Source organism: Salvia hispanica, chromosome 4, assembly GCF_029641045.1.
Source record: "Salvia hispanica isolate PSC_SH4W2 chromosome 4, Shi_PSC_v1, whole genome shotgun sequence".
In the NCBI taxonomy this organism is placed as follows: domain Eukaryota; kingdom Viridiplantae; phylum Streptophyta; class Magnoliopsida; order Lamiales; family Lamiaceae; genus Salvia; species Salvia hispanica.
Window position 1 is genome coordinate 32,553,854 of NC_142695.1, and position 18,251 is coordinate 32,572,104.

At 33.9% G+C, this 18,251-nt stretch overlaps 1 protein-coding gene across 1 annotated transcript; it reads left to right on the forward strand.

Annotated features, from left to right (window-relative positions):
- Positions 1-1,681: 1,681 nt before the first annotated feature.
- Positions 1,682-17,867, forward strand: LOC148928473 (uncharacterized). The gene is made up of 3 exons (XM_089056689.1): positions 1,682-2,329; positions 4,675-4,788; positions 17,805-17,867. The coding sequence occupies exons 1-3, from the start codon at positions 1,682-1,684 to the stop codon at positions 17,865-17,867; spliced, it is 825 nt and encodes a 274-aa protein (XP_088912815.1).
- Positions 17,868-18,251: the final 384 nt, after the last annotated feature.

Below are 18,251 nucleotides of genomic sequence, written 5' to 3' on the forward strand. Positions count from 1 at the left end.
TGGTTGATCTGTTTAAATGTAGAAATTGTGCCTTTACTTGATAAAATGATCCTTTGGGTGCATAAAATGATAGTTTCTGAAAATGATAAAATGATACTTTGTGGATAGTGTTTTGTTCTACTTAAGTGACAAGTTATGCCCTCTCTACTTTTTTGAACTTATTGAAATTTAGAAAATGATAGTTTCAGAAGATAAAATGATAATTGCACTTGATAAAATGATAGTTTCATGGGATATGGGATAAAATGATAGTTTCATGGGATAAAATGATAGTTTACATTATAAAATGATAGTTTCATGGGATAAAATGATACTTTATGTTTGTTTGTGTGTGTGTCCTGATGCTAATGCTGCTGTGTTTGTGTGTGTGTTGTTGTGTGTGTCTCTGTGTTTTTGTATGTGTGTGTGTGTTGCTATGTGTTTGGTTGATCTGTTTAAATGTAGAAATTGTGCCTTTGCTTGATAAAATGATACTTTGGGTGCATAAAATGATAGTTTCTGAAAATGATAAAATGATACTTTGTGAATAGTGTTTTGTTCTACTTAAGTGACAAGTTATGCCCTCTCTGGTTTTTTGAACTCATTGAAATTTAGAAAATGATAGTTTCAGAAGATAAAATGATAATTGCCCTTGATAAAATGATAATTTCATGGGATAAAATGATACTTTGACTTTATATAATGACATAAACTGTTTAACACACTAAAATCTTTTGTTTATTAGGAGAACATTCGTGATGATGATGATTATGAACATAGAACATTAGCAGAAGAAGTAGAACATATAAGAAATAAGAAGAAAAGAAAGAATGATGATGCAACTGACAACATCAAAGAAGGGCAAGAAAAAAGTTGTTGAAGATATTACAGTCATTAAGATAGCAACTTTGGCAGGAAGAAGGAATACTGACTTCTTCGTTGACATGCTTGAATCTCTAAACGAGAATCAAAGAAGAGCTGTTAGAGAGATTGGGTTTGGCGCACTCCTAAACTTCAATATAAGAAGTTTCCCAAGAGCATTAGCGTATTATCTGATCTACAACTTTAACCGTAAAAGTTCATCAATTGAGTTGAACAGTGGGGAATCACTGTTTTTAGACGATGAAGATGTTCACATAACTCTTGGGTTCCCAATTGGATCTTTACCTATCAATAAGAGCAAATTTCAGAAAAATACCCACATCAAAACTGAAATTGCTAAATTCTGTAAAGGTGGAGAGAAAAAAATGGTGCCAAAGTATGTTGTAGAGCAGATGGAGAGAGACAAAAAAGGTGGTGAGTTGTTTAAATGGACTTTTATGGTTCTCATGGAGTATGCCTTGATTAACACTCCTGCTGATGGAAATTTGAGGCCAAAAATTTTAGATTACATAGCTGATGTTGAGAAGATCAAAGAATACAATTGGTGTGGCTATGTCATATCTAGATTGCATGAAACACAAAAGAGGTGGAAAAAAAACACAGCAAAGATATTTACCGGGCCAGTTATCTTTGTAGTGGTAAGAATATATTTGTTTTCCATTGTCTATGAATCTATTTACAGAAAAACTAATATTTAGTTTTTGTTTAATGTAGGCTTGTTACGTGGACAGGATTCTTTTTGAAAAAAAAATGGTGCCAAGATGTTATCCAACAGTGAAAGGATGGACTGCCGAACTGTTGAAAGAAAGACAGAGCAGAAATGGAGAATTCAACATTTGGTATGGGTCATATGTATGACAGATATAAAAAGCAGCCACATGAAGAAAATGATGAAGATGACGAAGAAGAAGAATCTCAAGATGTAGAAGTGGGGACAACCAATGAATGGGAGAATTTCTTACATGAATGGAAGGAAGCTGCCAAAAATGTTAAAGCGTCAATGGAGAAGATTGTTGATGTCCTTGAAGCAGCGCCGGAAAAACTCAGGAATCTAAATAGCTTTAAGATAATCTGTGATACAACAAGAAATGTAGTGGGATTGAGAGAGGAAGGTGTGCAGCATGTTATAGAAAGTCAGAATACAATGACACAGGCTATAAACAATGATGAAACTGATGATCCTGAATGGATTGATATCATGATTGAGTTAACTAAAGCTGCTGAGAGGACATATATATTGAAAAATAGGAATGAGTTCCCTACCTTCACTCTGATACCTGAATGTGACGACAGTCCTAATGAGAATCAAGAATTTAATCGGAAAAAGGATGTAGAGAAGGAAAAAGATGATGAGGTGGAAAACGAGCAAGAGAAACAGAATGAAAGCGAAAAGGAAATGGCTAATAAAGCAGCTGGAAAAGAAGAGGAAAAAGTTTCAGGGAAAGAAGTTCAGAATGAAGAATATGAGGTAACTTTTAAAAATGATAGTTTAAGTACATAAAATGATTGTTTATATGGTTAAAATGATATAGGTTTGATGATGTTTTTTGGTGGTTCTGTTTTATTTGAAAACTGATACTTTTGCATCATAAAATGATAGTTTAAGCGGATAAAATGATACTTTTGCATGATAAAATGATAAAATGATAGTTTCGGGGAATAAAATGATAGGTTCTGTGAATAAAATGATAGTTTTGTTTCATAATGATAGTTTTAGATTTTTGGCTATGAGTATTATTTTATCAGCTATGAGTATCATTTTATCAGCCAAAAGTATCATTTTATCTACTGCAAGTATCATTTTGTCATTATATAATTCAGAAGTACCATTTTATAACATAAAAATGAATTATATTTTCATGCATATAGAAAAGTATCATTTTATCAGCTATAACTATCATTTTATCAGCCAAAAGTATCATTTTATTAGTAAGAAGTATCATTTTGTCATTATATAATTCAGAAGTATCATTTTATAACATAAAAAGTATCATTTTATCAGCTATGACTATCATTTTATCAGCAAAAAGTAACATTTTATCAACTGAAATATAATTTAATCAGCAAAAAGTATCATTTTATGTATATTAGCAACAAAAGTAATATACCTATTAGTGTTGTATGTTGAATCAAATGAAATTACATCTCCAAACATATGATAATTTCTTCTTGAAATAGCATCATCCCAGAACTGATACTTTTATTTGAAAACTGATACTTTTGCATCATAAAATGATAGTTTAAGCGGATAAAATGATACTTTTGCATGATAAAATGATAAAATGATAGTTTCGGGGAATAAAATGATAGATTCTGTGAATAAAATGATACTTTTGTTTCATAATGATAGTTTTAGATTTTTGGCTGATAATGTGATAGTTCCTGTGGATAAAATAGTATACCTTCTGTCAATAACAATTTATATTTTTTTTAATGAAAGCATGACAGAGTTGATACCATAATAACCACTGTCATGGAGGATATCCACAGAGATGATGAAGTTTTAAAACAGAGAGAAGAAAATTTGAATAAGGAGAAAGTGGTTTCTCAAGAAGATGATGAAGTTTTAAAACAAAGAGAAGAAAATTTGAATAAGGACAAAGGGAAGAAGATGGTTTCTCAAGATCCTCCAATGGAAAAGGAGAAAGTGGTCAGAACAACAAAGAAAATTGTTGAAGCAATGTGCTCTCCCTACAATGTCAGAGCAGTGAATCTGAAAGGAAAGCTGAATAAAGAAGAGAGAGAAATAATGTACTGGTTGATGGCAGATGAAGAAAGTGAACAGTAAGTTTTGAATTACATAATTATATTCTTATTCAGTTCTTTTAACTAACATTAAATATGAATTTGAAATCAGTTATGAGGTAGTTTATGAGAACGACAAGATCACATTGTTCAAGATTGACTTCCACAGCCTTGCTCCACGTACATACGTCAGGATCAACATCATAGATGCATGGGTTGTGTTCCTCAACCACAATGAAAAATTCAAATCAAAGGCATCACCGAGTCGTCTTTTCATCAACACCACACCTACGGTACAGTAAACGATTAAATAAATAATAGTATTACATTAAAAGTTAAAATATATTTACAAAAATGTAAACATGACAGATTTATAACATTACTGCAAGGAGATCTGGTTGGACTGAAGCAGAGAGTCGAGAAAGATTTTGCTCAAACTTGAATGAATTTGTGTCAAAGATTGAAAATTTCAAATGGGAAAATTATGACCTGGTAAGTAATAATTAGATATACATTACAGAACATGGGTGCGTTATAATGATAACCCATATTTATGTGATAAGCTAATAACCCTATCATTTTATGGGTCAAAAGTATCATTTTTACTAAAAATGATATTTATACATGATAAAATGATATTTTTCGTCCATAAAATGATATTCTGTTCTATAAAATGATACTTTTCTTCCATAAAATGAGGGTTATTAGGTTATCATCATAAATATGCGTTATGATATGATGACATCCCTTACAGAACAACATACCTATATTTTTGAAAATGACATTTATATATAATGTTTTGAAAATTAGATATTCTTTCCGATCTGGGCGTATGAACATTATTATATCATCTGCTTCAATCTCAAAATGCAAATGATGGATGTGATTGACAATTCTCTGGTTAGTGAAGATTTAATTGAGAAGAAATATGAAGATGCACCAAGTACTCTGGTATGTTTAGTTAAATGCATTCAATATTTATTAGTTAAAATGCATTGAATATAATTCAGTATGGAACATAATATAATTTTTAATCAACCTCATGTATGTTTTGTGTTATTTGAATAGAGAAATTTCTTCCGAACTTATCTTGGAAATGGAGTCAATCCATCAATGGGAAGAACTATCAAACTGTCAAAAACCAGATACATGAATATGCCATGGCAGAACGATACAAATAAAGTTGACTGTGGAATTTATGTGATGCGCCATTTGGAGACTTACATGGGTGGTCCTGTTCGTAACTGGAATTCAGGTTTAACGAAGAAGGGAACCGAGTCTTTCATAAAACTCTGTGCCAGATATACTGAAGCATTGCTTATTGGAGATACTAACAAGAAGGCTTTTGAGACACTTACAATGATAAAGAAGAAGTTTGAGAATGACAGCAAAAAAGGAGAAATTGATGTTGAAAAGATGATCAGAGAATTTGAACCCCTTGTATACTAACTTATATGACTTGATAATAGCGTTTTGTAATAGTGGTTTCGAATATAATCACCCAAAATTATCATTTTATCTGCTGCAAGTATGTCATTTTATCAGTCAGAAGTATCATTTTATCATTTTATCTGCTCCAAGTATCATTTTTTCAGGTTAAAGTATCATTTTATCAGTTTATAAACAAAAGAATGATGTTATAAGCCAAAATGTCATTTTATAAGCCCAAAGTATCATTTTATCTACTGCAAGTATCATTTTGTCATTTTATCAGTCAGAAGTATCATTTTATCATTTTATAAGCCCAAAGTATCATTTTATTAAACAAAAATGTCATTTTATCAGAAGTATCATTTTATCAGTCAGAAGTATCATTTTATCATTTTATCTGCTGAAAGTATCATTTTATCAACTGCGAGTATCATTTTATAATTTTATAAGTCAGAAGTATCATTTTATCAGCTTATATATCATTTTGTCAGATTAAAATATCATTTTATCCGTTGAGAGTATCATTTTATCAGCTTATATGTCATTTTTTCCAGCTTATACATGATTTTATAAGGTTATTGTCATTTTATTTGCTGCGAGTATCATTTTTTCAGGTTAAAGTATCATTTTATCAGTTTATAAACAAAAGAATGATGTTATCAGCCAAAATGTCATTTTATACACCAAAAATACCTAAACTATATCAAATGGCTTCAATCTGTCTTCTCATTGACTCTACCACAATTTCTTGAATCATGACGACCCATCTCATGACATTTACCACACCGTCGTAGAGGCTTATTTGCTTTCCTTATTGCACTCTGCCTCTTTGCTACTTTGCCACTAGCTGATCCTTTGGTACTAACAACGTCTGGAGGATGTACATCAATTACATCAGGTACTGCCATTCCATAAAAATCCTCAACCATCTTCTTCTTTTCAATGACTGAAGGTGCTGCACAATTTCCAAATATATGTTGTTCCAAATCATCAAGACCAACACTTAACAAAGACAAATGATCAATACTTCCTACAGACTTTTGGACTAATCGATAAAAGTTGGAGAACAACTTTTTCTTAACTTCCTGCTTTTCATCCAAATCTGCAAGATAAAAGATAACATTATTACAATAAGTACTATCATTTCTCTGACTGAAAAATAGAATTTTTACAAATAAGGTTAAAAATGGAACACACGTTCAAATGGTTGTTGTTCCTAAGATGGTAGACCATGTGCTGCCTTTAGTAAAGAGCTCTTCAACCACCTTCGACCAAAATATTTCTCAGGAATGAGATTAGCAGACTTATTCTTCAACAAACAAAATATATAACAGCATAACAAACCAATTCTGGAAAACTTCTTGCAACTACAGTCGAATGTGTCTTTCTTACAATCATACTTAACATCCAATGTTCTACCATATTGGTCCTTGACCTGATGCATCTTGATGTTATCCTCAACAGTAGTTATAGAAACAATCTCACATACCATACTTATTTCCTGTTGTACATGTTTGAAAATAGAATCAGTGTAGATTGTAGATGCATGCTTCTCAATAGGCAATTGGGTTGACAAATCAGGAATAGTTGAGTAATCCAAGTAGTTCAATCGTGAATTGGCATTCCTTTGATCTCCCACAGCATAATTAAAGAAATTGATGAACTGTACAAGATTTGCACGTGGCTTTGTGTAGTTTTTAAAAAAGCTATTCTCCGATTCAGACATCGATGTAGTCCTAAGAAGCGACCCCATGGGAAAATCTCGAAAATAAGCAGGAATCCAGAATTCTCTATCTTCAAACATTGATCCAAACCAGTGCACGTCTTCTAATCCATACCGTTCCATTATATCATTCCATATTATATCAAACTCATCAGGCTCTAACAAATCAGACCAAACACATGCATTCAACTCTTTTTTGAAATCTTCATTACCAAGTAAAGATTTGGGCAACTTATCTGACACCTTAACCATGATATGCCACATACACCATCGGTGCCTTGTTTGTAAAAGTACTTGTTGAACAGCAAGTTTGATCCCCCAATCTTGATCAGTGATAATCAATTTGGGTGCTACCCCCATGCATCGAACAAAACAGCCAAACAACCAAGAATAGGATTCTCTACCTTCACTTGATAACAAGCCAGCTCCAAATGTAACTGGTCTAGAATGGTTATCTTTTCCAGTGAATGGAGCAAAAATCATGCAATACCTTCAGAATATAGCATAAAAATGAATTATATTTATCATAAAATGGTTAAAATGATATAGGTTTGATGATGTTTTTTGGTGGTTCTGTTTTATTTGAAAACTGATACTTTTGCATCATAAAATGATAGTTTGAGCGGATAAAATGATACTTTTGCATGATAAAATGATAAAATGATAGTTTCAGGGAATAAAATGATAGGTTCTGTGAATAAAATGAGTATATTCTGAGTATCATTTTATCAGCCAAAAGTATCATTTTATTAGTAAGAAGTATCATTTTATCTACTGCAAGTATCAATTTGTCATTATATAATTCAGAAGTACCATTTTATAACATAAAAATGAATTATATTTTCATGCATATAGAAAAGTATCATTTTATCAGCTATAACTATCATTTTATCAGCAAAAGTATCATTTTATAGCTGATAAAATGATATTTCTTACTAATAAAATGATACTTTTGCTGATAAAATGATAGTTATAGCTGATAAAATGATACTTTTCTATATGCATGAAAATATAATTCATTTTTATGTTATAAAATGGTACTTCTGAATTATATAATGACAAAATGATACTTGCAGTAGATAAAATGATACTTCTTACTAATAAAATGATACTTTTGGCTGATAAAATGATACTCAGAATATACTCATTTTATTCACAGAACCTATCATTTTATTCCCTGAAACTATCATTTTATCATTTTATCATGCAAAAGTATCATTTTATCCGCTCAAACTATCATTTTATGATGCAAAAGTATCAGTTTTCAAATAAAACAGAACCACCAAAAAACATCATCAAACCTATATCATTTTAACCATTTTATGATAAATATAATTCATTTTTATGCTATATTCTGAAGGTATTGCATGATTTTTGCTCCATTCACTGGAAAAGATAACCATTCTAGACCAGTTACATTTGGAGCTGGCTTGTTATCAAGTGAAGGTAGAGAATCCTATTCTTGGTTGTTTGGCTGTTTTGTTCGATGCATGGGGGTAGCACCCAAATTGATTATCACTGATCAAGATTGGGGGATCAAACTTGCTGTTCAACAAGTACTTTTACAAACAAGGCACCGATGGTGTATGTGGCATATCATGGTTAAGGTGTCAGATAAGTTGCCCAAATCTTTACTTGGTAATGAAGATTTCAAAAAAGAGTTGAATGCATGTGTTTGGTCTGATTTGTTAGAGCCTGATGAGTTTGATATAATATGGAATGATATAATGGAACGGTATGGATTAGAAGACGTGCACTGGTTTGGATCAATGTTTGAAGATAGAGAATTCTGGGTTCCTGCTTATTTTCGAGATTTTCCCATGGGGTCGCTTCTTAGGACTACATCGATGTCTAAATCAGAGAATAGCTTTTTTAAAAACTACACAAAGCCACGTGCAAATCTTGTACAGTTCATCAATTTCTTTAATTATGCTGTGGGAGATCAAAGGGATGCCAATTCACGATTGAACTACTTGGATTACTCAACTATTCCTGATTTGTCAACCCAATTGCCTATTGAGAAGCATGCATCTACAATCTACACTGATTCTATTTTCAAACATGTACAACAGGAAATAAGTATGGTATGTGAGATTGTTTCTATAACTACTATTGAGGATAACATCAAGATGCATCAGGTCAAGGACCAATATGGTAGAACATTGGATGTTAAGTATGATTGTAAGAAAGACACATTCGACTGTAGTTGCAAGAAGTTTTCCAGAATTGGTTTGTTATGCTGTCATATATTTTGTTTGTTGAAGAATAAGTCTGCTAATCTCATTCCTAAGAAATATTTTGGTCGAAGGTGGTTGAAGAGCTCTTTACTAAAGGCAGCACATGGTCTACCATCTGAGGAACAACAACCATTTGAACGTGTGTTCCATTTTTAACCTTATATGTAAAAATTCTATTTTTCAGTCAGAGAAATGATAGTACTTATTGTAATAATGTTATCTTTTATCTTGCAGATTTGGATGAAAACCAGGAAGTTAAGAAACAGTTGTTCTCCAACTTTTATCGATTAGTTCAAAAGTCTGAAGGAAGTATTGATCATTTGTCTTTGTTAAGTGCTGGTCTTGATGATTTGGAACAGCATATATTTGGAAATTGTGCAGCACCTTCAGTCATTGAAAAGAAGAAGATGGTTGAGGATTTTTATGGAATGGCAGCACCTGATGTAATTGATGTACATCCTCCAGACGTTGTTAGTACCAAAGGATCAGCTAGTGGCAAAGTAGCAAAGAGGCAGAGTGCAATAAGGAAAGCAAATAAGCCTCTATGACGGTTAGACGTCACCACGGTTCGTGAACCGCCGGTTCCGGTTCCCAAAAATATGGAACCTGAACCGGCCCGCCTAGGGTCAGGCGGTTCCGGTTCCGGTTCCGGTTCACGCACGGTTCCAAGCCGGTTCAAAACCGGCGGTTTCCAAACGGTTCCGGGCCGGTTCCGGTTCGGACCGCCGGTTCAATGCCGATTTTTTTTTTTTTTTTTAATTTTATTCCGGTATAGTACTAATTTTAGAGTTGTAGTTGTAGTCTTGTACTATCGAATAAATAAATAAAATGAGAATGACAATTGACAAATGGAGTAGAAGTCGATATTGGAGTTGGAAGTTGGAACAATTGGAATTTTATTGAAACAATCATACATAACAATCATACAAATTTGAACGATATGTGAATGTCGATATTACAAATACAAATGTTGAAATTTGAAAATTGAAATTACAAAAGAATCAAAAGACTTATATAAAAAAAAGTTGAAGTAAAAAACAATAAATTATAAATGTAAATAGATAGTATATGTATATACTCTTAGTCGGTGAAGGAGATGTTTCTAGATAACTAAATTGAGGATACCTTTAGCAATTCAACCTTAATTGTTGAGTTTAATTTTAACCATCAACAATCATGGTAGAATTGTCAAAAGTCTCCCGGATTTAGTTTTATAGAGAAGTCTTCTTCACCGATTAGAGTATATACAAATACAATTATGTAATTGTATTTGTATATTTTAAAATTGAAACAAATTGAAAAAAAATAAAATAAAGGAAAAGGACTTGAGCCCAACTTAAATTTAAAATTTAAGTTGGGTTGCCTACGTATCCTTAATGCCCGATTACATTAAGGAATCAAAGTCCACGTAGTTCTCTTACCTTACTTACCTATCCGGCTATCGGCGGACGGCGGTAGACCTCCAACTCATTCTTCTTCTTGTTGTTCATCTTCGTCGGGGTAGTAGTCTTGGTCATTTTGTACTTGGGTGTTCCAATCTGGCTCTTGGTCTCTAATGTCAGCCGAACACCAATCATCAAGTAACATGGTGGCTTCCATATTTTGGCCGGTTAGTCTACTTCTTCTATCGTCCAAGACGTTGCCTCCAACACTAAAAGCGGACTCGACGGCGACAGTGGAAGCCGGAATTGAAAAAATCTCCTTGGCCATTGATGCAAGTATGGGAAAATCTTTCTCATGTGTTCCCCACCAATCGAGGACGTCGATTTGGTTGGGAACGGGACCTTCATCTTCATTCAAAGAAAAACGTGAGTCAAAATATAAATCTAACTCACTTACCGTCCTCGCCGACGAACTGCCGCCGGTGGTGTAACCGTATAGGTCGGCCAATTGGGATTGTGCGTCGGGGTCATCATCTTGAAAGAACCCAAAATTGTGTTGTTGTTGAGGGGTGGGCCGTTGTCTCACTTGGTGGGTACTGTTGTACTTGGCTTCGTATTCGGCAAAGAGAGCTCGTAACTCAAACTCAAATGCATGTTTGATGACGGAGAGATTGGGGAGGTTTATTTGGAATACTTCGGACAAACGTACATTGTAGCTCTCATTGGTGTCCTCTTGCAAATCTCGAAGTGGTTGAAGATCAATAGAACCAAAATTCGTGTAATAAAATTCTAAAATCTTCAACGTACCGGCTAATTTCCATTTCGGATCCAAAACCTTTGCAATCAAAAACACTGATGGAATCTCACGGAAATACTTAAGCCATTTGTCAATCATATAATATAAAACACACATCAACTCAGGATTTGAGACAGAATTTTTCATAGACGTCTTAAAACCAAGTGATATGTACATGCAATGCTCTAAAACACGAACAGATGTGCAATAATAAACACCGGATAACTCAACAGTTGCATTTTTGAAACCTTTGAACAATTTAAACAAACTCATGCTTTGCTCCCAACATGCATGCGTTAGATATAAATCATCAACGGGATTAGTCCTAAAAAAATCAATCAAATAATCTATATGCTCCAAAGTAGAGTTCAAACAATCATATGTGGAGTTCCATCTAGTAGACACATCAAGAGAAAAATTTGTGTACCTTATTTTCTTTTGACGACAATACTTTTTCCAAGCCTTACCAATAGGAATCTTCCAATGGATCAAGCTTACGGCAGTTCTAATAGGATCAACATGTTTTTGCCACAAAGATAGAGCATCTTGTACACATAAATTTAAAATATGACAAATGCATCTTTGATGAAAATACTTACCATTTATAACCGGGGCACAAGCCGCAATTAAGTCGGCAATACTTGCAGTGTTAGCGGTTGCATTATCAAAACCAACAGAAAAAACCTTATTGCACAATCTATATTCATTCAAAACTTGAATAATTAAAGCAGCAATTGCGGGTGCGGTATGTGGTGTAGGAAATTGTCTAAAACCAATCAAACGCTTGTGCAGCGTCCAACTATTGTCCAAAAAATGACATGTAATGCCCATATAAGAATTTCTTTTAAAAGCATCAGTCCACACATCAGAGCAAATATTTACTTTGTGACCCAGGGTGGACAAAAGACGTATTACTTCTCTTTGTTTTTCAAAAAATTGTCTTTTGTTAGATCTTTGGTGTGAAGTTGCGGGTATTCTTTTAGCACCCACATTAAAAGCGGTTTGCATAGTGACTTCATATTTTTTGTCATCAAAAAAATTGAAAGGCAAATGCTTCATTACAGCCCATCTAACCATAGCATCTTGAGCGACTTTATGATCATATTTAAAAAGAGGCGTACCTGTTGTTTCAGACGCACCGGTCGGGAAGTTTAGTTGGGTTTGGGATTTAGCGGTCCCATATTCGATCGGATGCTTTGTCTTTAAATGACGATGGAGAGTACCATAGCCCCCACCGGCCGAAAATGGGTAGAATTTATCGCAATAGTTACAATATGCCACAAATTCACCGGTCTCTTCTTGAGTGGTTCCATCTAGTACCGGGACTTTTTTATAATGTTTAACAAAAATATCCGATTTCAACGCCTTCTTAGTTTTACCTCGCCCGGTTTGAGTTTGAGGAGGAGGAACCGCTTCATCATTTTCACCAACTAGTCCGGCGCTCGTCGGAGGATATTGTTCCGATCCTCCACCTCCAGTTCCACCATTACCATCGTCGTCGTCGGATGATAAATGCACGTTCCCATAAGAGTGATAAGACTCGTAACCTTCGCCGCCACCGGCACCCATATGGCTAAGTACCATGGCAGCCCTATGATCTTCTTCGGCCTACAAATAAATGTGTAGTTGTAAATAAATGTGTAGTAAAAAAAACTAGAATAATTTATATATTATATATAGTTATGAATTTAAATAGAATTTGTAAAATTTCCAACAACTTACTTGCAAACGCATAGCGGTTTGTCGGGAAACCTCATCCATAACCTCACGACGGCTAGGGCGCCTTGATTTCCGACGACCACTTTCATCTTGGTCTTGGGCAATTCCCTTGCCCCGATCACCACCACGACGAGATGAAGATATTTTGGAAATTGAAAAATAAAGAGAGAGACGAGAGTATGATATTATGATAGTAGTGAGTAGTGACTAGTGAGGAATGATATTATGATAGACAATTGAAGTAAATTATAAGAACAACAACTTGAGCAAATTAGAGAGAATGGAGGTAGAGATGAGAGAAATTGTGAGATTGAGAAGAGAAATCCTCGTTAACACAAGAATGGGGTGAGTAGAAATGAAGGGGAAGGGGGGTATTTATAGGAGAAAAAATCAGAATTTAAAATAAAAAAAAAAAAAAAAAAAAATTTGAATTTTTGAAACGGCCGGTTTAACCGCCGAACCGCCGGTTTCTCGCCGAAAACCGGCGGTTTGGGCAGTAAACCGCCGGTTCTTCTGACAAAAACCGCTGGTTTGCCTGCCGTTCTGCACCCTACGCCTGCAACCCTAGCCTCTGCCGCCTGCAAAGATGCCGGAACCGCCGGTTAAAGCTGCCGGAACCGGCGGTTTGGCCGGAAACCGGCGGTTTGGTACACGGTTTCTGACAGAAACCGGCGGTTTCTGCACCCTACGCCTGCATGCCTATACCCTAAACACTGAAAAGTTGTCGGAACCGCCGGTTTCCGGCGAACCGCCGGTTACGAACCGGCGGTTACGGTTCTCGTTTTGGTGCGAACCTGAACCGGCCCGCCTAAACCGCCGCCCCCTAGCCGGTTCCGAACTGCCACCGCGGTTCCGGTTCCCGGTTCCGAACCGCCGGTTCTTACTAATAAAATGATACTTTTGGCTGATAAAATGATAGTTATAGCTGATAAAATGATACTTTTCTATATGCATGAAAATATAATTCATTTTTATGTTATAAAATGGTACTTCTGAATTATATAATGACAAAATGATACTTGCAGTAGATAAAATGATACTTTTGGCTGATAAAATGATACTCATAGCTGATAAAATAATACTCATAGCCAAAAATCTAAAACTATCATTATGAAACAAAACTATCATTTTATTCACAGAACCTATCATTTTATTCCCCGAAACTATCATTTTATCATTTTATCATGCAAAAGTATCATTTTATCCGCTTAAACTATCATTTTATGATGCAAAAGTATCAGTTTTCAAATAAAACAGAACCACCAAAAAACATCATCAAACCTATATCATTTTAACCATATAAACAATCATTTTATGTACTTAAACTATCATTTTTAAAAGTTACCTCATATTCTTCATTCTGAACTTCTTTCCCTGAAACTTTTTCCTCTTCTTTTCCAGCTGCTTTATTAGCCATTTCCTTTTCGCTTTCATTCTGTTTCTCTTGCTCGTTTTCCACCTCATCATCTTTTTCCTTCTCTACATCCTTTTTCCGATTAAATTCTTGATTCTCATTAGGACTGTCGTCACATTCAGGTATCAGAGTGAAGGTAGGGAACTCATTCCTATTTTTCAATATATATGTCCTCTCAGCAGCTTTAGTTAACTCAATCATGATATCAATCCATTCAGGATCATCAGTTTCATCATTGTTTATAGCCTGTGTCATTGTATTCTGACTTTCTATAACATGCTGCACACCTTCCTCTCTCAATCCCACTGCATTTCTTGTTGTATCACAGATTATCTTAAAGCTATTTAGATTCCTGAGTTTTTCCGGCGCTGCTTCAAGGACATCAACAATCTTCTTCATTGACGCTTTAACATTTTTGGCAGCTTCCTTCCATTCATGTAAGAAATTCTCCCATTCATTGGTTGTCCCCACTTCATCATGATCATGATGATCATTTGTCTTCAAAACTTCTACATCTTGAGATTCTTCTTCTTCGTCATCTTCATCATTTTCTTCATGTGGCTGCTTTTTATATCTGTCATACATATGACCCATACCAAATGTTGAATTCTCCATTTCTGCTCTTTGTCTTTCTTTCAACAGTTCGGCAGTCCATCCTTTCACTGTTGGATAACATCTTGGCACCATTTTTTTTTCAAAAAGAATCCTGTCCACGTAACAAGCCTACATTAAACAAAAACTAAATATTAGTTTTTCTGTAGATAGATTCATAGACAATGGAAAACAAATATATTCTTACCACTACAAAGATAACTGGCCCGGTAAATATCTTTGCTGTGTTTTTTTTCCACCTCTTTTGTGTTTCATGCAATCTAGATATGACATAGCCACACCAATTGTATTCTTTGATCTTCTCAACATCAGCTATGTAATCTAAAATTTTTGGCCTCAAATTTCCATCAGCAGGAGTGTTAATCAAGGCATACTCCATGAGAACCATAAAAGTCCATTTAAACAACTCACCACCTTCTTTGTCTCTCTCCATCTGCTCTATAACATACTTTGGCACCATTTTTTTCTCTCCACCTTTACAGAATTTAGCAATTTCAGTTTTGATGTGGGTATTTTCCTGAAATTTGCTCTTATTGATAGGTAAAGATCCAATCGGGAACCCAAGAGTTATGTGAACATCTTCATCGTCTAAAAACAGTGATTCCCCACTGTTCAACTCAATTGATGAACTTTTACGGTTAAAGTTGTAGATCAGATAATACGCTAATGCTCTTGGGAAACTTCTTATATTGAAGTTTAGGAGTGCTGGAACCCAATCTCTCTAACAGCTCTTCTTTGATTCTCGTTTAGAGATTCAAGCATGTCAACGAAGAAGTCAGTATTCCTTCTTCATGCCAAAGTTGCTATCTTAATGACTGTAATATCTTCAACAACTTTTTTCTTGCCCTTCTTTGATGTTGTCTTACCATCAGTTGCATCATCATTCTTTCTTTTCTTCTTATTTCTTATATCTTCTACTTCTTCTGCTAATGTTCTATGTTCATAATCATCATCATCACGAATGTTCTTTCCTAATAAACAAAAGATTTTAGTGTGTTAAACAGTTTATGTCATTATATAAAGTCAAAGTATCATTTTATCCCATGAAACTATCATTTTATCAAGGGCAATTATCATTTTATCTTCTGAAACTATCATTTTCTAAATTTCAATGAATTCAAAAAAGCAGAGAGGGCATAACTTGTCACTTAAGTAGAACAAAAAACTATTCTCAAAGTATCATTTTATCATTTTCAGAAACTATCATTTTATGCACCCAAAGTATCATTTTATCAAGCAAAGGCACAATTTCTACATTTAAACAGATCAACCAAACACATAGCAACACACACACACATACAAAAACACAGAGACACACACAACAACACACACACAAACACAGCAGCAGTAGCATCAGGACACACACACAAACAAACATAAAGTATCATTTTATCCCATGAAACTATCATTTTATAATGTAAATTATCATTTTATCCCATGAAACTATCATTTTATCCCATATCCCATGAAACTATCATTTTATAATCTGAAACTATCATTTTATCAAGGACAATTATCATTTTATCTTCTGAAACTATCATTTTCTAAATTTCAATAAGTTCAAAAAAGTAGAGAGGGCATAACTTGTCACTTAAGTAGAACAAAACACTATCCACAAAGTATCATTTTATCATTTTCAGAAACTATCATTTTATGCACCCAAAGTATCATTTTATCAAGCAAAGACACAATTTCTACATTTAAACAGATCAACCAAACACATAGCAACACACACACACATACAAAAACACAGAGACACACACAACAACACATACACAAACACAGCAGCAGTAGCATCAGGACACACACACAAACAAACATAAAGTATCATTTTATCCCATGAAACTATCATTTTATCCCATGAAACTATCATTTTATCCCATGAAACTATCATTTTATCCCATATCCCATGAAACTATCATTTTATAATCTGAAACTATCATTTTATCAAGGGCAATTATCATTTTATCTTCTGAAACTATCATTTTCTAAATTTCAATAAGTTCAAAAAAGTAGAGAGGGCATAACTTGTCACTTAAGTAGAACAAAACACTATCCACAAAGTATCATTTTATCATTTTCAGAAACTATCATTTTGTGCACCCAAAGTATCATTTTATCAAGCAAAGGCACAATTTCTACATTTAAACAGATCAACCAAACACATAGCAACACACACACACATACAAAAACACAGAGACACACACAACAACACTCACACAAACACAGCAGCATTAGCATCAGGACACACACACAAACAAACATAAAGTATCATTTTATCCCATGAAACTATCATTTTATAATGTAAACTATCATTTTATAATGTAAACTATCATTTTATCTCATGAAACTATCATTTTATCCCATATCCCATGAAACTATCATTTTATAATCTGAAACTATCATTTTCTGAATTTCAATGAGTTCAAAAAAGCAGAGAGGGCATAACTTGTCACTTAAGTAAAACAAAACACTATTCACAAAGTATCATTTTATCAAGCAAAATCACAATTTCTACATTTAAACAGATCAACCAAACACATAGCAACACACACACAGCAAAAACACACGTAAACAAAGCAAAACACACACACAAACACAGAAAAACACACACCAACAGCATACACGGTAAAATGTAAATCTAAATATGTAGATTGTTCTCAATATTGTTATGCATGAACGATATTGTATAAATGTAAGAAATATCTACACTAAAAAACTACAGAATCTAAAAAAAATCGAGAAAATCTTCAGCAAAATGATAAATCGAGCAAAATCAAAAGTGAAAGAAGTAATAAACTTCATCCAACCTTTCTTCGGTGAAGCTTCAGCGTTTTCCATCGACATATTCCAGAATTGTGATGATTTTTCCTTCGATTCGTAGGGTTTGAAACGGGATTCGGAGGGTTTGATTGTGGGAGATATTGATGGAGGGTTTGAGTTGTGAGAAATCGAATGTTAACGTTTGAGTCAAGTTTCTTCTTTCCCACCAAATTTTAAAATGAAATGACAATTTTGCCCTTAATATATCCGAAAATGATAGTTTATTTGATAAAATGATAGTTTTTGTTAGATTAAATCTAGACCATATATTTTAAAAATGTGTGGTGGAGATTTAGTTATAGGGTTATCACACAAATTGGGGTTATCATTATAATGCACCCCTATATATATATATATATATATATATATATATATATAGGGATGTGATCATATCATAACCCCCAAATCATATAATAACTCTATAACCAAATCTGGACCACACATATTTGATAATCTTGTGGTTGAGATTCAAACTTAGATTTACTTCATAAAAAAGGCGCAGAGGGGT

Excerpts from the sequence above, each read along its gene's own strand:
- LOC148928473 (XM_089056689.1), top strand. The coding sequence starts at position 1,682 with ATGGAGAATTCAACATTTGGTATGGGTCATATGTATGACAGATATAAA. Across the intron at positions 2,330-4,674 it reads TTCAGAATGAAGAATATGAG|AGAAATTTCTTCCGAACTTA; the intron begins GTAACTTTTAAA and ends TTATTTGAATAG. Across the intron at positions 4,789-17,804 it reads GGCAGAACGATACAAATAAA|GGTTTGAAACGGGATTCGGA; the intron begins GTTGACTGTGGA and ends TTCGATTCGTAG.